This window comes from Malaclemys terrapin, chromosome 1 (genome assembly GCF_027887155.1).
Source record: "Malaclemys terrapin pileata isolate rMalTer1 chromosome 1, rMalTer1.hap1, whole genome shotgun sequence".
NCBI classification, from domain to species: Eukaryota; Metazoa; Chordata; order Testudines; family Emydidae; genus Malaclemys; species Malaclemys terrapin.
In genome coordinates, this window is record NC_071505.1 from 20,705,360 (window position 1) to 20,732,101 (window position 26,742).

Below are 26,742 nucleotides of genomic sequence, written 5' to 3' on the forward strand. Positions count from 1 at the left end.
GCTATGCAATAGGAATTCATGGCTGTGAATTATCACTCCTGGGAAAGTCTCACTAATATGTAAAACCATTGTGGTCATGTACAAATTTCTCATTTAAATGTAGAATAACCTGAAGTCATTTCTCCCATAAACATGATTCAGGACTGTACCACAAGACCTGTGTTTGCAAATGAACCCTATGCTCACAAGTGGGAATGATGACTTCCTCCTTTGTTTAATTTTAGTCTCCAAATTATTACCGGAAGAAGAAGAAGAAGGTGGTGGGTGCGGGGTAGGGGAAACTCTCCATCTTAGACCTGCTGGAAACCATTTGTAACTTCCCTAATGGCTGGATAGTGTACTGGCGCATATCATGAGGTGGATTCAAATTCCCTGTGCCCGGGAGTTAATAAAAAGCTAGTTGGTTGAAAATCAGAATCAAAACAATTTGTTCTTGTCATCTAGTGGTGGTTAAATAAGAAAAATAGGCCTCAAATTTTAACTGATCCATGAATCTAATTTTGTGAGCTTGTGCTGGCTTCAATGCATCGTAATACAGTGTAGGTCATGTTTTCTATATAAAGTGTAGTGAAATAGACAAAATGTCCTTATTGGTTTATGTTTTGTGTAGGTATCTATCTACAAGGAGCACAAAATGTAATATATCACCAAACAAGGATTTAATTCTTTCCTTCTGCGCTTATCTTGGTTAAACTTGTCCTCATGTTTCTTAAAGCTTCATTTGCTTAAAGGTTGTTTTTAATGTTCCTGGTTATTTGGGTCAAACAGGAGTAGCAATGGACTAATTCACAGCAGTATATGATGCAGTCAGCATCTTGCAGGATTGGAGCTTCAACAGATGTTAAACAGACAATATCATTACCACCAAGTATGTCTGTATACAATGGTGTATGAAATAACAGGATGGAAGGAAAGAGAAACTTTTGCTTATTTCAACTCTCTTCACAAACTATGTGCTAAACTACCTCCTGTTTTGGAACCATCAGGTTATGAGACTGACCTCACAGCACATTAAGCAGTGGAGGCTGTTGTCTAGCTTGTTGGAAAACCTATTCTCCATTAAGGGCTAGAGAGCGACTTGTTGTGGCAGCTTCAGCCCAGATCAGTGTGGGGATGCTGACCCATCCCTCACCAGGTGACTGGAAGAGAGGGCAGACTATTGAAGTCCACACTGGTGCAGGAAACGCGCTCTTTTCCCTGGAGCAGGCTGAGCAGCACACACACACCCTGCCCATGGGAGTAGTTAAATACCAGGTTTGTCATGATCCAGTGTGAGCATTACATGTCATCACTCCTTTCTCAGTGGGCTGGGAAGAAATTACTTTCCTCACTGCCAGATTGGCCAAGGCAAGGGGGGGATGTTCTCTTTCCCCACAGCAGGTTGGGGGCTTAGTTGGGATGAACGGTGAAATGTGGGTTAGGCTATGATGTCCCAACTCCTTATATAAGCGTGGGGTGGATGTCCAGCACAGGTACTCCATAGGGAAGGGATACAGTGATCAGATAAAATGGATTGGTAAAGGATTTCAAGGATGAGTTCTCTAAAGGAGCAGAAACAGGGGGTTGGGGCTCCTATGACTAGTATGGCAGGATGTCAACCCCCTGCTCCTTTATAGCTCCCCCGCACTTAACCCTCATTTGAGGGTGGGAGGAGGTGGCAAGGTCCCAGCAGCGGGTTGGCTGAGGGAGGGCTGACAGCCTATACCCTATAACTGGGGTATATAAAAAGCAGTGATACTCAGACTGAGGCTCGCAATGTGTCTCTTGCGGCTCTTTGCAACACATGATAATTAAAACACTGTCCGATTTAATTATTAACCAGTCTAAGTTATTAACCAATCAGGATGCTTTTACAATTGTAGTTGATAAAATAATAATACTTGATCAGTCATTTTGCTGTGAGAATATATATATATATATATATATATATAAAGAGACAGAGAGAGACGTAAATAAAACAATGGATTCCCACTACTGTGGCTCTTTTGGGTAATGTTGATCCTGATTTGGCTCCTGAGCCACTAAGGTCTTCAATGATGTAAATGATTATGCAATTTAAAAATAATGTTGAGGCCTAATTAAACCACATCCAGTGTCTCCTGTCCTTCTTCTGGCATAGCCAGAAAACAATCAATGTACTCACAATTAGCTTTGATCTCTAGTGGTAAAAGGAATTTCCTCATGTGTCTGTGAATGTGATGAGCTGAGAGTTTTGCACTCCCTTATAGTAGCTCCATCTATGTTGCATTTTCCTAGTTTGTTTAGTATCATTATCTCTATTTGAGAAATGGCGAAAGTGAAGTGAAATGGCTTCATCCAAGGCCACAAAGCATGGTGGCTTTATTATTATCATCAAAACAAGTCTTGTTTATCATCAAAAATCAATTGTGTTTAGCCTAGAACTTCAGAATTGCTGTACTCATAGTTAGTACTCTTCAAATTAATCTTGCATGTTGATATTTATATGAGGGAAAAGGTGTATCTTCCTTTTAGATTCCAGGTTCTGCAAATTTTCACTCATGTGAGTAGCCTGGATTACTCATATGAGTAAGATGTATGCATGTGAATAAGGGTTAGAAGCCTATCACTTTTATTTTGGCTGCAAAATTGGAGATCAGGACAAGAGGTGGGCCCCACACATATGCTGCAACACTTGTGCAACAAATCTTCGCCAGTGGTTGAACAGGAAAAGGAAATCTATGCCTTTTGCAGTGCCAATGATTTGGAGAGAGCCAACTGATCATACCAGCAATTGTTACTTCTGCATGGTGCCTCCAGTTGGGAAAGGTGTGTCAAAGAAGAAAAAGTGGACTGTGCATTATCCAAACGTTCCATCAGCTATACGCCCAGTACCCCATGGAGAAGGACTGCTGGTTTCTGATGCACCAGAATCATTCTCACTTGAGTCAGACGAGGAAGAGGATGAAACTTCTGGTCCTGAACCATCAATGTCACAGGACCCACATTTTCTCCCATCCTCCTCCTCTGAACCACACCTCATAACACAAGGTGAACTGAATGACCTTGTCAGGGATTTGGAACTACCCAAGAGTAAGGCAGAGCTGTTGGGCTCCAGACTACAGCAGTGGAATCTCCTGGCAGGTGATGTTAGGGTTTCCATGTTCCGTGACCGTCAAAAGGATCTTGTCCCATTCTTCTTCATGGAAGGTGATCTTGTAGCCTGCAACAACATCGATGGTGTGATGGCAGCCCTCAACATCGTTCACGATCCAGATGAGTGGAGACTGTTCGTTGATTCATCGAAGATGAGTCTTAAAGCTGTTTTACTGCATAATGGCAATGTTTTGCCATCAATTCCAGTTGGTCATGCAGTCCATATGAAGGAAACCGATGACAACATGAAACAACTTTTGAGGTGCATGAACTATGACCAACATCAGTGGCAGCTTTGTGGCGATTTGAAGGTTGTTGCTCTCTTGCTTGGTCTGCAGACTGGATACACAAAGTACTGCTGTTTTCTCTGCGAATGGGATAGTCGTGCAAGAGATTCCCACTACATCAAGAAAGACTGGCCACTCCGACAGTCATTGAAGCCTGGGAGGAAAAATGTTCAGCATCCACCACTTGTTGAATCAAGGAAGATTTTGTTACCACCCTTACACATCAAGCTGGGTCTGATGAAGAACTTTGTCAAGGCCATTGACAAAACACAAGCAGCTTTCAAGTACCTCCGTGGAAAATTTCCAAGGTTAAGTGAAGCTAAGATAAAGGAAGGTGTCTTTGTTGGTCCTCAGATTCGTGAACTTCTTCGAGATGATGCATTTGACCATGCACTGCGTGGCAAGGAAAAGACGGCATGGAAAGCCTTCCAGTTAGTGGCAATACATTTTCTTGGAAACAACAAGGCAGACAACTACAGGTTGTTGGTGGAAAACCTCCTCAAGGCATACAAAAGTCTTGGTTGCAACATGTCACTAAAGATACATTTTTTGCACTCTCATCTAGATTTTTTTCCACTGAACTGCGGAGCAGTGAGCGACGAGCACGGCGAGCGATTTCACCAGGACATTGCAACAATGGAGAAACGCTATCAGGGCAAATGGAGCCCATCAATGCTTGCAGACTATTGCTGGACAGTGACAAGAGATGCTCCATTTAATGAATACAAGAGACAAGCCAAGAAGCGCCGAGTAGACACTGAATAGGACTAAACTATGTACATAATAGTTTTTTGCCTTTTGTTTCATAATAAATTTCATTTATATAACCCTTTTGCTGATTTTTAAAGTGTTACATAAACAGGACAGGTGAAATATTATCATGTAAAGCAACCATAAACACATGAAAAGACCTAGGTTTACAATTTATGATTAAAACTCTATCTACACAATATACATTGACATAAAATGTAAAAACTTAAATATCTTAAACAGTAGCCAATCAGTTGTTTTAATTGTCATATTTGAATTCAGCACATCAAAATACATAATAAATAGCACATTTTATCTCTGAAGCAGACGACTTCTCAAAAATTGTAGACCAATGTTATCAGTGACTCCAAGATCTCTTTCTTAAGTGGTAACAGGTTAATTTAGACCCCATCATTGTATATGTATAGTTGGGATTATGTTTTTCAAGGTGCAATATTTTGCATTTATCAACACGGAATTTCATCTGCCAGTCACCCAGTTTTGTGAGCCCATTTTGGGCTAATGTTACACTTAGTTATCAATTATTGCATGAAAGAAAGGTAGAGTAAGAGTTCAAATATATCCTTGTAAAATTGGTTATTTAATATAAACAGGATTAAAAGTACAAATGACAATGATTTTGGAGGTTGACCTCTGGCAATAATGATTGCCTTGTGATTTAGGCTCTGATACAAGCAAAATACTTAAGCATGTGCTTAACTTTAAGCACATACTTAAGTGCTTTACTGACTTAGGGTCTTAGCATAACACTCTTGAGATCCTTGAGCAGAAGGGTGTAAATAAGTGCAAAGGGTTATATGTTACAAAAGTGATATTTATTGGCAAGCAGACTCAGTGTATTGGTGAGCAGTGTCCACATTACAGAATTCTGCAGGATTGATAGATGTACAACAGAAATGACTGATTTTTTTTATGGGAAAATTTGCCAATTTTTAACCCTCTCGAGAAATCAGTAAATCAAGATTCAGAATGATATTGCAGCAGTAGCTAACGTTACGTTAGTTCACGGCTCTGTTAGATTTAGAATGTTACAGTTCATCCACCGGAGCATTACATTCTGTTGTATGCCACAACAATTAGATTGTCCCCCTGATGCATAGTCCCAGGGCTTATTTTTACTACCCAACATGAAGAATGAAATCTGTACAAGAAAGACTTAATAACCCACTTACCTTTGTAAAGTTAGTGAGTTATCATGTCTATTGCCTGATAGGTTGTTTTGTTGCATATATTTATCACTTTAGGTGGTGAATTCTTCATATATCTTTAAAACAAATAGCTCTCATAAGCTTTCCATTAGCAGGTTTTCTCCCCACCATAGCTTATACTCTTCAAGTTGTTGTTGATATACCTTTTATAAATTTTCAGGAAAGAAGTGCTAAATAAATGACATTTCTCTGTCGTATCTGTTGGTTCACAGAGAAGACAGAACTAAGGAAGGGCCTGATCGTGCTTGGAAATTAACCGGGGTGTTCACAAATTCAGGATCAACCCTTCAATGTTTATATTCAGGTTTACGTTAGGTCGTGGACCTCTGTATTCATCATCATTCAATTAATGGAATGATTTTTTCTTTTCTTTTTCCCCCCACAGAATAATGAAATCATCTATTACAATGCAAAGGATGATCAGAATGATGTAAGTAATATGTTATCTTCTTGTTTTACCTGCAAATTGTAGGATGCTTAAATTCTCAGAAAAGTGAAAGGGGTATTAAAGATTCTAAAGGTGTTTAACGGACATTTTCAACTACTTCTGGGAAATATTTTGGATTTCTGGACCTGCACACCAAGTTTGATAGACTGCTAGGTTGCATTTTGTGTTTGTTTATTAAGGTTACATTTTTCCTCATTAGGCCTTCTGAGTTATTAATGAGGGAGTGTGCTTGGGAAGATAACCCTCTCACCACAGCATTGCCTATGTATGGAATCAAACTGTAAAATCTGAATTACAATACTATAGAATTAAGAACAGAAAATTCAAGAACAGCAGGAAAAGACCATGAAAAAACTTGTTCTTATGAGATCCCTAGTCCAGTTTTGCAGACTTAAGTGGTCAGATTCTCTTTTGCATCATTGCACCCTGTGTAGGCATTTACAGCAGTGGAAAATGGATGAAAATGGATATACATTAAAAACAGTAGCAGTTTGCACCTATTTTGCATTGATGCAAATGACTAAAAGGTGCAGGGCAATGGAGAATCTGGTCCAAGAAGAGTAAATTATATGAGGTTTCCCACCATGACTTTAAATATTAAACATCTTTCTGCCTCTTGGGAGGAAGGGACGTTATCTTCTCCTTCACTTGAGATAATACAGATGCCTTTTTATTATAGATTTAATTTATAAAGGAATGGCAAAGGAATTGGAATATATTAATCAGATGGATCAACATGCTTCATTTGCACTCTGTAATCAAGTATTGCTAAAAGATTGATGGCATCACTATAGAACTTGATGCTGTTGCTGTAAGGTAAATAAATAAGATACATAGATCATGTCAAACAAAACTATTTGAGTTGCTTATGTCAGATATTGGTTTTCAACTGGGATGCAGGTACAAAAAGTTTGTTCACAAGGAACCAAAACCCACAGAATGAAATCTTCAAACTTGGGTGCCTGAAGATAAATCTATACTTCAGCACCTAAGTAAAAATGATGTGAGTTTGAAAGATGCTGAATACCTATCCTGTTGAATTCTATGCAATTTTCAGGTGTTCTGCATTTCTGAAAACAGCCCACTTCTCTTAAAGTGCCTAATTATGCAGTTAGGATTCTAAATGTGTGCATCCACGTTTGAGCGGTTTTGGCTTAAAATAGTATTGAGAGGTTCTTTGATGCATTTTTTTTATAGCAATGGTCAAAATAGGTTAGGCACAGCTGCAATGCAAATACCACTCAGCAATTTATATCTTTCTCAGTTCAGAGCTCCTGTAGGTTTTCTCTCCTTTTTAATTTTTTCCCAGAAAAGTCATTTTATTCTTCTAGGTTCCTTGCTCCTTCCAGCTTGTTTGCATTGCTTTAGACGCCTTTCCTTCCTAGAGCTCTACAGCCATTGACACCAGAAGACAATACTAAGAAACATTATTGTTGAGTTAATAGCAGTTGTCAGTCAGTTACGGAGAATTTGTCAATAAATAGAAAAAACCTTAACGTGACAGCAACAGCACAGCATGTAATTCCAAAAACCAGCACCAATAAAAGTTACTATTTTGAACACTATTCTATTTCAGAACAAATGAAATATTTGAAACCCTTGGGCTTCAGTCAGGTACTCCAGCATTTCCCAGAGTGATAGCTTTAGAGGAATTTTTTTCAAAGCAAAAGTCCATAATATTTGAGCCTGGTTGGCTGGTCTCAGTCCTTGTACATTTTGTGGTTTTCATTTACCTCATGTACCCTGAGAGAAATTCAGGCAGTTGGCAAAAGTGAAGAGCAGTAATTTAGGTCCAATGCAATTCTTAGGACTTTTGTTTAGTTTAAGATCAAGTTCCCTAGATGCAGTGGTTAATTAGATTAATTATATAATGGGTTGGAAAGGAGGAAATTAAACGGGGCAACACCGTCGAATGGTCCGTATGCTTTGCATTGATAATATTGTAATGTCCTGAGATGCTTTGGAGATGAATGCAATATAAATACTAGCTAGCTTGGTAAAACAGAGCATCTCATTCTGATTGAGTTGGGTATATTTACATAGTCATGTGCTGACACAGTTCATTGCACTTCCTCCTTTCATAATAATTCATATTTCTAAAGGTAGAAGTGAGGGAAAGCAGGGATTTTTTTATCTCTGGAATTTGTTTTCTCTTTTAGTTTTTTTTTTCTTTTTCTTCAAATGTAAGAAAACAATGTGAATGAACAAAGAATTACACTTCAAGAAGCTGTTGGATTTTAAAGTCTCTGGTTGCTTTGAGAAACATGTGCTTTGTCTCTGCCAGATCAGTCTTTGTAACTGGCATGATCAGAAGCTGCTTGGCTGCCTTTGAAACTAGTGTTCTGACTCCACAGATGCCACTAATGACGTCCCCATGAATGCTGGTTAGGCCCTGACCATTTAGGACATCTTCACATTTCACTGCCACTGATGCCTATTCAGTGTATCTACTAAGTGCTGGACATGCTCATCCTGGATAAATTCCTGTAATGCCTTTCTTTCTTCAGCATTCATCAAAGGCGAAGCTTTCATGTTAGCACTAACCTTTATCACCTTTAAAGCAGCAGTGCACTCACTGGTTATAAACAAACAGTAGAAGACTTATTTCCATTAGCATATACAGTACGTGAAAAGAAAACATAGGCAGCAAACGTAATACAAAAAAGGCCAATGTATTCGAGAGTGACTAATGATTTTGTGTGCCCGACTTGACACCTTTAAAAGGGCCTGATTTTTCAGAAAGTGCCGAGCACCCACTTCTGAATATCTGGCCCCTTTAAGGAGTCTCAAGTTGGGCACACACAATCACTAGTCACTTTTGAAAACCTTGGCCTAAATATATATTTTTTTAAATGTAGTAAATTTAGATCTTCTCCCTTATCTAGGTACCTTGAATGAGTGCAGGGGTTAGGGACCAGAGATCTTCTGAGTTGTTAATCCCAGCACTGGCTCTGACTGTGTGGCCTTGAGCAAGTTGCATAACCACTTTACCTTGGTTTCCCATCTGTAAAATGGGGATAAAATTTATCTCATGGGGTGCTATGGATGGATTAATCATTTTTTGCAGAGTGCTTTGAATGTGACATTTTTTTATATGTATAATACTATTACAAATTCTAAAAAAACTATCTGAAAAGAGTGAATGATGAACATAAGATTAACCAGATTTCTGGTCAATCTTATGTTCATCGAGATATCTAGTTGAACAGATTTGCTGTTGTCTTCATCTGAAATATGTACACTCAAAAGAAGCTCAGGAGACCTTTCTTCAATTTCTGTCTCACTGATTTCTAGTTAAATTCTACTGTGCAAACTCACTGAGTTGAGGTCCTACTTCAGCTGACTCCTCTCCTCCAGACCTCTTGCTTAGAATAGTATCCCCCTACCCATCCCCAGCCCAGCTCCATTTTTCCTACCTTTTCACATTTTGTGGGTACCTGACATTTAGATGGGTGCACTGAGTTAGCCTTCCAGTAGTTTGGAATTAAACTGGAGTGCAAGTCACTGCTCCTAGAGTGAAGACTGTGTATCTGCTGAAAGAAAGGAAAAAAATCTCATCAAGCACTGGCACTTTCTGATACTTAGATAAACTTTGTCTCAGAGCCAGCAGAAAGGAGTCACAATGAAGAAGTGCATCGTTACCACCTTGATTAACTAAATTCTTAGATCTATAGTGCATGTCCCTGCTTGGAGCCTGTCTGAAACTTGCTTACTCTGGTAACTCCTGTGGTCTTTAGTTCACTTGACTCGCCTAATTCCTAGACCCATCTATTCTTGAAGCAAGGGGAAACTTGTTTACTCTGGTCTTCAATTCAACTGATTTACCCACTCCATTAGAGGATTTTGTTGATCTTGTACAACCAAACTGTCTTGAATGTTCTGATCAGCCTGCTCAGACCCTTCACTTATTTGGTTGACTGTTGGTTTTTCCAAAGAAATCACTTTGTATTTGTCTCCATAAATTATGTTAATTCAGGACAGTTTTTGTTCCACATAATGTGCTGCAAGATTCAATGTCGATACACCTTTTGCATGTTGTTTTCTTCTTTGTTCTCAACTAAACTATCACTGTTATACAGATACTCAAGTTTATATATCCTGACTTTTCAATCTCCGATAAATGAGTCTTAATACTATCACCTTTTCTTGTAAGCCCTTTTAACCTAATTTGGTTCTTGCCTCTACCTGCCTCTCCCTGCCCAATATCACATTTGTGAAAGTTACTGAATTAGCAAGATTGAATAGTCATTCTCAATTGTTCAGCCACAGCTCAGATGACAGCAATGAAAGCGTTCCCAGAATGTTCCACCAATGTGTCTTTTACACTGAACTGGGACCACTAAGGTTGAAAGGGTTACTCAGTTTCTCTGTGAATGTAGTTTTTTGGCCTATCTGCTGATGTCAATGAGGATGTCAATTATTGGCAGATTGTGTCTGTGATGGGAACACATGTATACTAGAAACTGAAATAAGACCCAACTCATAGAGGCCACTTAATATCTATCAGTTGTTTGCTACTAACCTAGATCAGACTTTACCCAGTGACCTAGACATGAAAAGCTCTGTATTCTATCACATATTCCTGATTATTTTACTCCCACAGCCTGTTTGCCTTTTCTGTTCTTTACTTGTTTGCTTGTGATCATCTTGTTCTATGCTAGTGGTGATTGAATATTGGTTCATCCTAACCTTTGCAAGCTCCAAGTCTGAAATGTATGCACCGTTGCAAAGTCCTTTAAATAGTGCAAGGTTATCTAGTTCAGGAGTATATTCAGTTTTAGTTCATATTAGATTCCATCTATACATACACACACCGGAATCCAAAAACTCCCAGAATCTTTACTTCGTATGATGAATTGTTGTTTGTTTATATAATGTGTTATATATAGTGTGCATATACAGCATGCTAGATGCTTTACAGACAATCTGAAGTTAAGTCTAGTTGCAAGTGCTTTTCAGTGCAAATTACAGTCATTATTTAGGGCCAGCCAGGAAAAGAATAAAAAAATGCAATAAATGAAAGTTGTGTCTGTTCCCTGGCTGTTTCATTTGTGTTATTTTATAGCACAATAGTGGTAGAGAGACAGTACATAAACATTGTTGGAAAATACTGCATTTAGATACTGTTGTATATATTTTTTTGAAAATCAGCACTCATTTTGCTCAGCGGATTTGTATTAGAGCCATATGTAATTCTTTATAGATCTATTACATTACATGTTCCTGAAAATAACATAGTTGTATGTCTGCCAATCCATCTGCCCATGTTCCCCGAGCCTAAAGAATATTAAGAAGTTTCCTCTAGAAAACTCTTCTCTCATGCCTTATTGAAAAGAAGATATGATCGGGAAGGAAGAATGGCTTTGTTGTTAAGGTACTGACGAGATTCAAACAGATCAAGTCCCCGGTGTGCTACAGACTTTATTTCACCTAGGAAAATTATTTAACCTCAATATCTCACTTCTCCATCTATAAAATGTGGATAATATTACATCCTTCTCACCACCCTTTGTCTCCCTCATCTGTTTACATTGTAAGGGCTATGGGAAGAGGACTGTCTTTTACTATGTGTTTCCAATGCCTAGCATAATGGGGCCCTGAACTTGGTTGAGGCCTATACAGTAATTCAAATACAGTAACTCCTCACTTAACATTGTAGTTATGAAAAATGCGACTTTAAGCAAAACAATGTTAAGTGGATCCAATTTCCCCATAAGAATTAATGTAAATGAGGGGGTTAGGTTCCAGGAAATTTTTTTTCACCAGACAAAAGCCTGTATCATATATATATATAGATATAGATATAGATAGATAGATACACACACACACACTATATATATATATATATAAAGTTTTAAACAAACAATTTAATACTGGTACACAGTGATGATGATTGTGAGGCTTGGTTGAGGTGGTGAAGTCAGAGGGTGGGATATTTCCCAGGGAATGCCTTGCTGCTAAATGATGAACTAGCAATTGGCTGAGCTCTCAAGGGTTAACTCTCACATTCTACAAGGCAGCAGGAATGGAGGGAAGGGAGACAGAGACACACACTCTGTGTGTGTGTGTGTGTGTGTGTGTGTGTGTGTGTGTGTGTGTGTGTGTGTGTGTGTGTGTGTGAAAGAGAGAGATTCTCATTTCCCCTTTAGGTTAGGGTTACCATACGTCCTCTTTTTCCCGGACATGTCCGGCTTTTCGGCACTCAAACTCCCGTCCGGGGGGAATTGCCAAAAAGCCGAACATGTCCAGGAAAATGGCGGCTCTGCTCCTCCCCTGACTCTTCGGCTCTGTTTAAGAGCCGAGCCGCCCCAGCGCTACCGTCTTCGGGCAGCCCCCTTGCCTCCGGACCCCAGCTGCCGGCTGGGCACTTCCCCTCCCAGGCTCCGGCGGCGCAGGGTCCGGAGGCATGGGGGCTGCCCGAAGCCGGTAGCGCTGGGGCAGCTCGGCTCTTAAACAGAGCCAAAGAGTCAGGGGAGGAGCAGAGCCGCCATTTTCCCGGACATGTTCGGCTTTTTTGGCAATTCCCCCCCAGACGGGGGTTTGAGTGCCGAAAAGCCGGACATGTCCGGGAAAAAGAGGACGTATGGTAACCCTAACCTAAAGGGGAAATGAGAATCTCTCTCTCTCACACACACACATGCCTCCAGCCGCGGCGGCTCTGCTCCTCCTCTGACTCTTTGGCTCTGTTTAAGAGCCGGGCATGGGGGCTGCCCGATGCCGGTAGCGCTCGGGCAGCCATTCTCTGTTTAAGAGCCGGGCTGCCCGAGCGCTACCGGCTTCAGGCAACCCCCATGCCTCCAGACCCTGCGCCGCCGGAGCCCGGGAGGGGAAGTGCCCGGCTGGAGGCACAGGGTCCAGAGGCAAGGGGGCTGCCCGAAGCCCAAGCGCTACCGGCTTCACGGTTTGCCGGGCAGCCTCCAGACCCTGCACTCCCGGCTGGGCGCTTCCCCTCCCGGGCTCCAGCTGTGCTGGGGAAGCGCTGGCCGGGGGCGCAGGGTCTGGGGGCTGCCCGGCAAACCGTGAAGCCAGTAGCGCTCGGGCAGCCTTTTCCTGGTGGCTGGGAGTGGGAGGGAGGAGGTGGCGGAGTTAGGGCGGGGAAGGGGCGGAGTTGGGGCAGGGCTGGGGGGTGGGGAAATGGGCTGGGCCAGGGCCTGTGGACGGTCCTCTTTTTTTATTTAATAGATATGGTAACCCTACTTTAGGTACACTGCCTTGTTAATTAGATCAGCTAGCTGAGACCTCAGCTGCTGCCAGCAACCTCCCTTCATCCTGAGCCCTGTCGTGTGTCCCCCCCTGCTCTATGGAAGATGAGGTAAGCGGGATGCAGGACCAAGAGGGAGGGGGACACTCTGACATTAGCCCCCCTCTTCCTTCCCTCCCCCACACACACCAAGCAGGAGTCTCGGGGAACAGCTCCAAGACACAGGAGAGGAGCAGCACATGGCAGTGGGGGGAGGGACAGCTGCAATTGCTAGCCTGCTGGGCAGCTGCTGCACAGGGAACTTAGGGGAGCAGGGAGCTGATGGGGGGCTGCCAGTTCACCCTGGTTCCAAGCCCCCACCAGCTACCTGCAACGGGCTGCTCTTCCTGCAAGCAGTGGACAAAGCAGGTGGCTGCCAAACGACATTAGAAGAGAGCATTGCACAACTTTAAATGAGCATGTTCTCTAATTGATCAGCAACGTAACCACATTAACCGGGACAACTTTAAGTGAAGAGTTACTGTAACTAATAATAATTGCAGATTCTGCCACAGACTTTGTGTGTAAGATTGAGCAAGCTGCATAAGCTCTATGCTTTTGATTCCAATGTTCTGCTTATATGGTGTATTGCTTTCTTTTACCCTTTGCCTGTCTTGCCTATTTAGGTTGTAAACTCCTCAGGATGGGGACACTTTCTTAACGTGTATGTACAACGGGCAGTATAACAGGGTCCTGATGTTAGACACTTTACACTCAGCTAATATCTTCTAAAACAACCTTCACAAATATGTATTCTATCAGCTAACCCTTATACAGTATAGAAACTACCCTTCTGTGTGTGGACAGTGATCTTTCCTTAGTGGTCTGTGGCTCCATTTGTGCCCTCATTTTTCTTCCTTTTAATGCTGCATTTAAAACTATTGTCCGTGACATTTTCCAGTTCATCAAGCACCATCTGGTGGAGTTACAGCCACTTTGCTTCTGTTGTTTTGGTTCTACATATTCAACTCCTCCTCCGCTGTGCTTGGCAATGGAAAACCCTTTCCCACTGAACCTCCCTGCCATGGTGTCCCAAAGTTCTTTGTTGATCGCATCCCCTTGGCATACTTCCTATCAGATTTTATTCTTGTGTATCTATTTTATGCTGCTGATACCCAAATCTGTTTCCCCCCCCCCCCACTGTTTCAGCCTTTATTCATTTTCTGCTGCTTTCACCTCACGATTGCTTGGCTCTACAAGGGTCTCTTTTAATTCAATCAAAACCCAGCCTTCTATTAATTTGTAGTAAGTGCACCTTGAAACAAAACTCCACCATCTCCAGGTTTCTTCTCAACTCAAATATCACATCAACTCTAGTATTAAAAAGCTTAGGATGAGGTTGTGTATGAATGAGTAAGTGACCTGGGCGTCATATCTCCCGTCTATAAATTTGTCTAGCTTCAGCTCTGAAACATTGCCCCCTGCGACAATCTCTCAGCCATTCTTCTTCAATTTCTTTCATTTGGTCTATGGTAAACTCATGCTTTATCCGTCCCAAAGCCCAACTCTTGAGACTTCAGTTTGTCAAGAATATGGGCTTATGTCCTTTTCCATACCTGGAAGATGTGTAGCTCTCATCCTCTGAAATCTTTACTGCTAAACTAACCATTTAGGAATCTAGTTCAAGATTTCTCTCTTTTCCTTCTTAACCTGAAATACCTTCTGTTAATTTACTCCATTCTATTTTTCTGGTGTCTTTTTCTTTCCTCAGTCCAGTTTGCTTTCCTCCTTCCTATTTACGCAATGCTCTGAAGATCCGCCTCTGTCACTCTTTCCACCATCTAGAATATTTCTGGGGGCTAACTGTTTTCTTCACTTGGATTTTTTTTGTTTTTTAAACAATATGAAAATTAGTCATTCTTTGGCCTCTGATTCTCTAATACAACAAATAAAACAATCAAGTTGTAACCCTTAGTTTTCCAATCAGTAACGAGTCTCTGGAGTTCTGCAACATCAAACAGATGCTGCTAGTTTATCTAATTACTTATATGCCCCTCGGTGCCATGGTATGTGAGCACCTCATAATCATTAATGTATTTTATATTCACAAGGAAGGAAGTATTTTCTTCCTATTGTTCAGATAGGGACATGAGGCACAGAGTAGCTGAAGTGATTTGCCAAGGTCACAGCAGATAACTGTGACTAAACCAGTAGGTTTCCATTCACTAGAAAATATTTCCTAGCCTTCTTTTTTTGCAGGTTGTAGTCTATGCAATTGATTTTTATTTGAAGGTGTAGAGTCCAGGTGTATGAAAGATACAATGCTTTTATATGACAGCTGAACAGCCCTGTTGTTCTGTCCTTTTCCACACATTTTAATTATTCTTTCTCTGCTTTTTCCATTTTGTCTCCTTGCTCTTTCCACTCTTCTCTATTTATAGTCTCTTCTGACTCACTGTTCAGTCTTCTCTTCTAGTGTTGCATTGCCCTGGCGTTATTTCAAATCATCACTTTTTTCTTCACAGATCTTTTCCAAATCTAATCTCTCGCTCCGCTGTATTTGCTCATATAATCCATCCCTCTAGGAAGTCCTTAATTGCTCCATCTCCCTGTGTTTACTCTTTAGGTTCTTTTCCTATTTACTTTTTTTTTTTTTTAATATTGGTCACATCTCGTCTGTGGCAAACTGCAGTAAGCAGGACACTTCTAATACCGCACAGGCAGTGCACAGTTTGTGTTTCCATTATGTGTTTATGCAGTAGCCTTCTTTGTACACCTCTACCCTGATATAACGCAACCCGATATAACACACATTTGGATATAACGCGGTAAAGCAGTGCTCCGGGGGGGGCGGGGCTGCACACTCCGGTGGATGAAAGCAAGTTCAATATAACGCGGTTTTACCTATAACGCGGTAAGATTTTTTGGCTCCCGAGGACAGCGTTATATCGAGGTAGAGGTGTATTTTAACTAGCTATACCAGTTCCTGCCGTAGCAGAACATAAAACACACATTAATTTTTAGAGTTTAAAATGCAGTGTTTTCTGGTGTCTTCTGTGTGATAGTGCTTGAAATTATTTTTTTTCATGTTCCATTTTTAACACTAAACATGGAGCAGGTTTACTTACCAAATTGCCACTGTAAACTATAATGATATAAATATACCACAGGGTAAAGCTGCTTATTAATTTGTAATTGGAGATTTCAGAATAAACTAGGAAAGTCATATTGATGTGTGGAATCATTCCAGAACTGCCCATTAAGGTCTTCATTATTCACAGACTACTGCTCCCTGCCTTGTTTTATATGGTGTTAATATAAGTTAGTTATCAGTTGCTGTGCTGCAAGTCAAATGATAAGTTAGGGCAGTGGTAACCTGCACTATCAGTACCATATTGTTTAATTTATAATGCAGGTAATAGCATGTGTCTTGGGCAAATCTACTTTCCCCCCTTTTATTCTAATCATGCTTCTTATAATCCTTTCCACAAAAAGAACATAATACCCTAAGGGAAAAGAGAGTACAGAATTGCAGTGACTTAGCTAATTAATTCAAAGGAGTGAGTCTTGTTCTTTTTACCTGTGTTGCTCTTTTTATTTAACATTTAGCTTAACCTCAAACCAGAATAGCCAGGCCTGGCTGGAAGCTTCCAGCACCCCTTTTACTCTTATTCATTAGACCTTAATTGGGAACAGTCAATTGCATTTCCCCGCAAGGGATGCATCCCTAATTGACACAAGTGATTTATGAGAGAAGAGGATTTCCTTCATCAGCTCCATATTGGAAAGCAGCCATGACTGATGGAGCAGTACCACTTGTGCAGATGCTAATCATTTACTAATAGTTAAAGCGACAGCAGTACTTTTTATTCATTTTCTTACTAAACTCAGAGGGGGAGATCTAAGAATGGAAATGCCACAAGAGACTGAACAAACTAGGAACTAATGCTTTGACTAAGGCTAAAATGTGAGTTTTACCTACAGGGAAGCACCCCAGTTTTGTATCAAACAAGATCATGCCTATGGCTAATCATTTTTTTAAATATGAAACACTGCCACTTTTATAAAGTTTTGCATAATCTGTTTAAAAGTGTGTGAGCTCTACTGCAGGAGATACATGGCACTTAGTGACTGCTCTGGGGATAATACCTGAAATACAGACTCAGTGAAAGATATAAAGCAGGTGCATGAATGCAGCTCCATGCCTCTTTGCAAATGCAGGCAACAGAGAAGCATAAATAACAGGAGTACTTGTGGCACCTTAGAGACTAACACATTTATTTGAGCATAAGCTTTCATGGGCTACAGCCCACTTCATCAGATGCATAGAATGGAACATATAGTAAGAAGATATATATACTGTGACAGACCCAGACCAGTGGTGTATAGGAGTCTGGTAGAGGGCAAATATACTGGTCACTGGATGAGTAGTTTTCTGTTCCCTGAGTGACCAGAGCAGAGGCTGCACTAGAGTAATCAGGAACCTGCTAGAATCAGTTAAGGCAGCAGGCTAATTAGGACACCTGGAGCCAATTAAGAAGAAGCTGCTAGAATCAATTAAGGCAGTCTAATCAGGGCACCTGGGTTTTAAAAGGAGCTCACTTCAGTTTGTGGTGTGAGTGTGAGGAGCTGGGAGCAAGAGGCGAAAGGAGCTGAGAGTGAGAGTGTGCTGCTGGAGGACTGAGGAGCACAAGTGTTATCCGACACCAGGAGAAAGGTCCTGTGGTGAGAATAAGGAAGATGTTTGGAGGAGGCCATGGAGAAGTAGCCCAGGGAGTTGTAGCTGTCATGCAGCTGTTACAGGAGGCACTATAGACAGCTGCAGTCCACAGGGCCCTGGGCTGGAACCCAGAGTAGAGGGCGGGCCCGGGTTCCCCCCAAACCTTCCAATTGACCTGGACTGTGGGTTCTTCCAGAGGGGAAGGTCTCTGGGCTGTTCCCCAACTCACATGGTGAATCTCTGAGGCAAGAAAATCCACCAATAAGTGCAGGACCCACCAAGATAGAGGAGAACTTTATCACACTGGTGTCAGGGGTGGGATCTTGGGGTGCACAGTGCGGCGGAAGAAGGAGGGTGATTTCAAAAAAACAACAAACAAAAACAAAAAACAAAAACAAAATGGGAGAGGGTTTTTTTTTTTCACCACAATGGATGACATAGTGCAGGCACTGATACAAGCTACGGCGGCCCAGCAGGAGGCTACCCGTGTCCAGGCAGCTGCCCAACAGGAGGCAGTGCAGCTGCAGCAAGAGACTAATCGCCTGCTGATGGACCAGGCTGCTCAAGACCGAGCTATGTTGTGGGAACTGGTAAACCAGGTAAAGTCCCTTACAGAGCTGAATCGCAGCCATGATGGGACGCGGCTCATACGGGCCAGCCATTGGTTGCAGACAATGAAACTGGAGGATGATGTAGAGGCATACCTTCTGGCCTTTGAGAGGACAGCCCTACGGGAGGCCTGGCCTCGAGATCAGTGGTCTGGCATCCTTGCCCCATTCCTGTGTGGGGAGGCCCAGAAAGCCTACCATGATCTGCCTGAAGAGGCTGCGGCAGACTACCCCCAGCTGAAAACCGAGATCCTGGCCAGATCTGGAGTAACGACAACAGTGCGGGCCCAGCAGTATCACAGTTGGAGGTACCAGGAAGACAAAACCCCGCGGTCCCAATTGTATGACCTCATCCATCTCGCACGAAAGTGGTTGCAAACAGAGTCCCAGAGTCCGGAAGAGATACTAGCGATTCTGGTCATCGACCGATACATGAGGGGACTACCACCAGACCTTCGTGCCTGGGTAAGCCAGAACGAACCCTCCACCTATGACAAGGTTGTCGCCCTGGTAGAGAGGCGAAGGACAGCGAGGGAGCTGACCCGACCAGTAAAGGAAGAGGCACCCCGGGTTAAACTAGCAGCACCAAGCCCTAAAGTTCGGGTGACTGGGCCACCAGGAGGGTCCAGGTGGAAAAAGAGAGAGGCTGAAGGCCCATCAGAGGCCACAAAGAGTCTGAGCACTGAGGGAGAAGAGGATCGTGATGTTAGACTGCCCAAACCAAGAGACTGGGGAATGCCTAGGGCTCCATACAAATGTTATGCCTGCGGGGAGTGGGGACACATAGCTGCACAGTTTGCCAATGCTGAGGAGCCTATGCAGTGTAACCTGGGGAACTGGGCAGATCCATGCTCCCTAATCCACCTTGTTGGGGTCTCACTAACCCCACATATGTATACCAGACCAGTGAAACTAAATGGGGTAGGGACCACGGCACTGGTTGATTTGGGGAGTGCTATCACGCTTATCTCAGGGAAGCTCGTGAAGCGTAGTCAGCTGCTGCAGGCAAAACATACGGGGATAACATGTGTCCATGGGACAGTTAGTTACTACCCCACCATCCCAATAAAAATCGAGGTCCAAGGGAACACTACTAAGGTAGCAGCAGGTGTTAGTCCCTAAACTCCCATACCCGGTGCTCATAGGGAGGGACTTCCCAGGGTTTGGAAACTTACTCGCAGTAGGGGGATTGGAGAAAGATGGGGACCCTAAAATTGGTGAGGCATCCACAGCAGACTGTCAACCCCCAATCTTCTCTGAAATATCCCCAGATTTGTTCTCCACTCCCAGACAGGGTAGAAAGACAAAAAGGGAAAGAAGGGCAGCTAAGGCCTTGGGAACCCGAATACTGACCTAAAGCCAGAGAGTCGCTCCTGTAGGTAGGTGGATCCACGCAGCTGAAAAGGAGGCCACGCAAGAGGGAGAAGCAACTGAGTCTGACCCCGACCCTAATGCTTCTGAACTAGTAGAGGCAACAGAGACTGGGCCCCTAGATCTTGGGCAGATTAGCCCCGGGAGAGGAAATTTTGGACGGGACCAGGCAGAAGACCCAAAGTATGACAACATTAGGAAGGAAGTGACTGAAATAGATGGGGTCCCCATGGAAGGAAAAACCCAGGGACCAGGACCCTACTTCATAATGAAGAAGGATCTCTTATACCAGGTTGCACCAGTACAGGGGCAGAAGGTAGAGCAGATCCTAGTATCTCAAAAACACCAGAACGCTGTATTAAGTCTTGCTCATAGTCATCTTTTTCGGGGGCATTTGGGGGTAAAGAAGACCCTGGCACGAGTCCTACGACGGTTCTTCTGGCTCGGAGTACATGAAGAAGTGTGGAGGTACTGTGCCTCCTGCCCGGAGTGTCAGCTGCACAGTCCCCGTCCCCACTTGAGGGCACCTTTAGTACCCCTTCCCATCATAGAGGTCCCCTTCGAGCGAATAGCCATGGACCTAGTGGGACCCCTGGAGAAGACAGCTCGGGGCCACCAATATATACCTGTTGTTTTGGACTATGCTACTCGCTACCCAGAAGCCGTCCCCCTGCAGAACACAGCCTCTAAAACTATAGCCAAAGAGCTGGCGGGGATCTTTGCCCGAATGGGGCTACCGAAGGAGATATTAACTGACCAAGGAACCCCATTTATGTCAAAGCTAATGAAGAACCTCTGTACACTGCTTCATATACATACCCTGAGAACTTCGGTCTACCATCCGCAGACTGATGGGTTGGTAGAAAGGTTTAACCGAACCCTCAAAGCTATGATAAGGAAGGTGGTAAGTCGGGACGGGAAGGATTGGGACACCCTACTACCCTACCTTATGTTCGCTATCCGGGAGGTACCACAGGCCTCAACTGGGTTTTCCCCCTTCGAGTTATTATACGGGCGTCACCCCCGTGGCATACTAGATATCGCCAAATAGATCTGGGAAGAGGAACCCAATGAGGGGAGAAATATAATAGAGCATGTAATGCAGATGCGAGACCGGATAGCTCGGGTTACCCCTATTGTCCGGGAACATTTGGAGAAGGCACAGGAGGCCCAGCGAACCCATTACAATCGCCAGGCAAAAGTGCAACAATTCCAACAAGGGGATCCGGTTATGGTGTTGGTACCCATGGCAGAAAGCTTCTGGCCCAATGGCAGGGGCCCTATGAGGTGGTTGAACCCGTGGGGGAAGTAACCTACAAGGTGCGGCAGCCAGGACACAAAAACAAGAAGAGATTTATGACGTTAACCTTCTGAAACCCTGGCATGCACAAGAGGCATGCACAATGGTCCAAAAAGACCTAACCCAGGAAAACAAGCCTTCCAAACAGGTGAGAATGTCTCCCGATTTAACACCAGACCAGAAGAATGAGGTGTCTGAGATGATCTTCCGGAACCAAGATGTGTTCTTGACAAAACCGGGTCGAACAACCGAGACATATCACCACATCGTCACGAACCCTGGGGCCAGAGTAACAATGAGGCCCTATCGGGTGCCAGCGGCCAAAAGGGAGGAAATAAAAGGGGAAGTAAAAAAAAATGCTGGAGTTGGGGATCATCGAAGAATCCCACAGTCAGTGGTCCAGCCCAATTGTGCTGGTGCCCAAACCTGATGGCAGCACAAGATTTTGCAATGACTTCCGGCGACTAAACGAAGTATCCCAGTTCGACGCGTACCTCATACCTCGCATAGATGAGCTAGTGGACCGTCTGGGTAATGCCCGGTACTTGACTACCCTAGACTTGACAAAGGGGTACTGGCAGATTCCCCTTGCAGAAGACGCAAAGGAAAAGACTGTGTTCTCTACACCAGAGGGTCTTTTTCAATATACTGTCCTCCCTTTTGGACTACATAGGGCCCCAGCTACCTTCCAGCGCCTCATGGACAAGCTATTACACCCGCATAACAGTTATGCTGCTGCCTACTTGGACGATGTGGTCATTCATACCCCAGACTGGGAAACCCACCCGGAGAAGGTGGAGGCAGTCCTCGATACCTTCAGGCGAGCTGGCCTTACAGCAAACCCTGCCATGTGCGCTGTAGGGTTTACAGAGGCCAGATATCTTGGCTACGTTGTGGGAAAAGGTCTGGTAAAACCCCAAGTGAACAAGTTAGAGGCCATCCATAATTGGCCCCGACCAAGTCACAAGAAACAAGTCCAGGCCTTCCTAGGTGTGGTGGGGTATTACCGACGATTTATCCCCCACTTTGTCACAAGGGCAAGCCCCCTGACAGACCTAGTGAAAGCCCGTGGACCTGATCTGGTGAGGTGGTCTGATGCAGCAGAGGAAGCATTCACAGACCTACGGACTGCCCTCTGCAGTAACCCTGTACTGATAGCCCCTGATTTCACCAAGGAGTTTATCCTGCAGATGGATGCATTGGAAGTTGGGTTGGGGGCCGTTCTATCACAGATGGTTGGGAAGGAGGAACACCCAATTCTATACCTCAGTCGGAAACTCCTTCCAAGGGAACAAAAATATGCAGTGGTGGAGAGAGAATGCCTCGCTGTAAAATGGGCCATGGAAAGATTGCGCTACTACCTGCTCGGGCGCAGATTTGTCCTCGTGACCGACCATGCCCCTCTTCAATGGATGCAGCGGAACAAGGAGAAGAACACAAGGGTGACCAGATGGTTCTTATCCCTCCAACCTTTCCAGTTCCATGTGCAACACAGAGCAGGGAGCCGTCATGGCAATGCCGATGGCTTGTCACGTGTGCACTGTCTGGCGTCCCAAGCTGCCCAACCCCTTGGCGTTGAGCAGGGGGCAGGGATATGTGACAGACCCAGAGCAGTGGGGTACAGGAATCTGGTAGAGGGCAAATATACTGGTCACTGGATGAGTAGTTTTCTGTTCCCTGAGTGACCAGAGCAGGGGCTGCACTAGAGTAATCAGGAACCTACTAAAACCAGTTAAGGCAGCAGGCTAATTAGGACACCTGGAGCCAATTAAGAAGAAGCTGCTAGAATCAATTAAGGCAGGCTAATCAGGGCACCTGGGTTTTAAAATGAGCTCACTTCAGTTTGTGGTGCGAGTGTGAGGAGCTGGGAGCAAGAGGCGCAAGGAGCTGAGAGTGAGTGTGTGCTGCTGGAGGACTGAGGAGCACAAGTGTTATCAGACACCAGGAGGAAGGTCCTGTGGTGAGAATAAGGAAGATGTTTGGAGGAGGTCATGTAGGTGTTCGCCTACTGGTTTTTGTATATTGCCATTCCTGATATCTGACTTGTGTCCATTTATCCTCTTGCGTAGTGACTGTCCAGTTTGGCCAATGTACATAGCAGAGGGGCATTGCTGGCACATGATGGCATATATATATATATATATATATATATATATATATATATATATATATATATATATATATATATGGCAATATACAAAAACCTGTAGGAGAACACGTCAACCTCCCTGGCCACACAATAGCAGATGTAAAGGTAGCCATCTTACAGCAAAAAAAATTCAGGACCAGACTCCAAAGAGAAACTGCTGAGCTCCAGTTCATTTGCAAATTTGACACCATCAGATCAGGATTAAACAAAGACTGTGAATGGCCATCCAACTACAGAAGCAGTTTCTCCTCCTTTGGTGTTCACACCTCAACTGCTAGCAGAGCACGTCACCCTCCCTGATTGAACTAACCTCGTTATCTCTATACTGATTTATACCTGCCTCTGGAAATTTCCATTACTTGCATCTGAAGAAGTGAGGTTCTTACCCATGAAAGCTTATGCTTCCAATACTTCTGTTAGTCTTAAAGGTGCCACAGGACCCTCTGTTGCTTTTTACAGATTCAGACTAATACAGGTACACCTCTGATACTTGACACCTTTACATCTGTTACTGAGTGGCCAGAGAGGTTGAAGTGGTCTCCCACTAGTTTTTGAATGTTATGATTCCTGATGTCAGATTTGTGTCCATTTATTCTTTTGAGTAGAGACTGTCCGGTTTGGCCAATGTACATACTTTCAGCTTAAAATCATTAGATAAACCAAGAAAGAGGAGGCAGGGTAGGAGGGAAGGGGTTATGTGTGGATATAGGTGTAGATAGGGGTATGATCTTTCAAAACTGACTAGCAGATTATGAATGCCACAATATTTGGGTGCCGAACTTGAGGTGCCATACAAAGGACTGATTTTCAGGAAGTATATACCTTTGGTGTGCCAAGTTGGGCACCTCATATCCTTAGGTATTTTTTAAAATATTGGCATATATAATATAATACAAGCCCTCAATTCATCTTTCTCTCTCTGCCTCCCTTCTCTCCTCTTAAAATATAGAGCAGAGAAGCAAGGTAATTGCAATTGCCAAATAAGACACATAACACGTGTTTTTTAAATTCTCCAATCCTTCCTTTTAAATAATGAATAATTATGCACTGTACTTTTGTTTGTTATTTACATGAATTATGTTAGAAGACAGAACTTTGAGTGTTTATTTCACAATGAATCTAATCCATGAGAATGTGTGTCTTTTGAGAATAGAATTATTATCTGGGAAGCAGACACTTTAATGGCTCTTTTTCTAGGTACCTGTTACACTGTTTTTCAGAGACACGTTGATAACGCTGTGTGAAACTCATTGGTTTTGGTTTGCAGAGGTTGGTGTCAGTTTTTTCTTCGGTGTTAATTTGTGAGATTTAATACATCTGAATTTTGTTTGATTTACATTTCAGGTTAACTCCTTAAAAATAAGTCATGAAAATCAATTAGCCCAGGTTTACTGGAAACTGAGCCCAGGTTCACTCCAAATTGACCTCCATTACCTGGCTGATCCTAAGATTTGTGACCTGGAATAAATTTCTGTTTTGTGCTGAAACCATGTTAGCCGTATTTGTTCTGGTGTTTTTGTAATGGAAATTTCACACAGCTTTAAATATGGAATGCTCAGTATAGTTTTCAAAAACAACAAGGAGTCTGGTGGCACCTTAAAGACTAACAGATTTATTTGGGCATAAGCTTTCGTGAGTTAAAACCTCACTTCTTCGGATGCATAGAGTGAAAGTTACAGATGCAGGCATTATATACTGACACATGGAGAACAGGGAGTGACTTCGCAAGTGGAGAACCAGTGTTGACAGGGCCAATTATATCAGGTTGGATGTAGTCCACTCCCAATAATAGATGAGGAGGTGTCAATTCCAGGAGAGGAAAAGCTGCTTCTGTAATGAGCCAGCCACTCCCAGTCCCTATTCAAGCCCAGATTAATGGTGTTGAATTTGCAAATGAATTTTAGTTCTGCTGTTTCTCTTTGAAGTCTGTTTCTGAAGGTTTTTTGTTCAATGATAGTGACTTTTAAATCTGTAATAGAATGACCAGGGAGATTGAAGTGTTCACTTACTGGCTTATGTATGTTACCATTCCTGATATCCGATTTGTGTCCATTTATTCTTTTGCGGAGGGACTGTCCGGTATAGTTTTCAGTTACTCTTTCTTCAGTTACTTTTACTTCAAGTGTGGAGATGATTAAATCAATGGAAACAAAATCAGAACCATCCCAAATTTTAATCCTTTTTAGGGGGTATGAAAATTTGAACTTTTTTTTTCTTTACTGCACTTCTACAGTGCTCGGCTCCTTCTGGGATAAAAGCAGAAAAATGCAGATCAGCAGAAAAGAAAAACAAAAACAAAAACCAGGAATGTGCTGGCTAAACATCACTGCCGTATCCTGACAATATGTTAACTTGCACTTACCTTTCCATTCATAAACATGTATTTCCTTCCACCTTTAATAGTTACATATTTTTTTTTTTTTTTCCATTTTAATTCTTCAGACATTCACAGTAGTCACTATACTTTTCACTGTTGTCCCTTCTGACCTAAGTGCTTGGCCAATATTTTGGACCTTGTTTCTGTTAGGCTGAGCAATACAATATCACGTATAATCTTGCGTGTAATCTTGTCATTCAATAGTAAAGTCAGAAAATTATTTTTGTTACCCCATTCCCACCAAGGGAGCTGCCATAGCAGTGGGAGGAGCCTCTAGAAAGTGATTATTTGTTTCTGAGCTTCAGTATGGAGCAGCTATTTTAAAATTGGCCAGGCTTCTCTTCACCATCTGCTTGGGCTGCCTGCAGCAGAACAGGAAACTGGGGATCCCAAAAGCATGTTGTCTACTTCTCTCCCCTCTGCTATCTCATCTGCTTAGAATTCTCCCCAGGGTAAACAGAGTAGAATGGCAAATGAAAATTTCCCACCTATCTGTGATGCTGGGATTCCAAGGGGATCAGTGCAGCCAACGGCAGAGTGAAACTTTGCTGTAAATAGATTGAAACCTTGCCATGAAAGTTGAATGATGAGTACTGAAGCAATCCGGGACTTCCACTCCACTGCCTTGCAAGACAGGTTTCGCTAGAATAGGACTCCATTGATGTGCTAGCAACACTACCGTGTTGCTTGAGAAGATATTTTGCTTAAAACCCCTATTTTGGGGTTACCAAGGTGGTAACACTATAGAAATATCTTGAATAAATAGCTAGATTCTGACACTTAACATTTTATAAGGTGTTAGGAGGAGAAAAGCTTTGAAATAAAATTATATGGAATGTCACATGATTGTCCCCTGCTTGCTTCCCTCTTTCCCAAAATCTGTTTTTTGGTTACCATAATTTTTAACTCTTTGTTTCCTTCCAAATCTTGTCGTCTTTATTTTATTTCCTCTGCTGTTCTACATCAGTTGCTACACTCTGCTTCATGCTTGTGAAAAGCAACACAATGAAAACGATATTCAGACAATGCTTCAGGTATCATGCCAATTTCACTTTGACGCTCTGTCGTAGAACTTGTGATGCTGGTACGCTACATTTAATCTTGTGTTTATGTTGAGTGCATGCATCCGAAGAAGTGAGGTTTTTACTCACGAAAGCTCATGCCCAAATAAATCTGTTAGTCTTTAAGGTGCCACCAGACTCCTTGTTG

At 42.8% G+C, this 26,742-nt stretch overlaps 1 protein-coding gene across 3 annotated transcripts in view; it reads left to right on the forward strand.

Moving 5' to 3' along the window:
- The window catches only part of CACNA2D1 (calcium voltage-gated channel auxiliary subunit alpha2delta 1), a 671,705-nt gene that overhangs the window by 338,795 nt on the left and 306,168 nt on the right, over positions 1-26,742 (forward strand). For all 3 annotated transcript variants that reach the window (XM_054017298.1, XM_054017306.1, XM_054017317.1), the window contains exon 5: positions 5,766-5,810. In XM_054017298.1, coding sequence (XP_053873273.1) covers positions 5,766-5,810 — 45 coding nt within the window. The remainder of the gene's footprint in view (positions 1-5,765; positions 5,811-26,742) is intronic.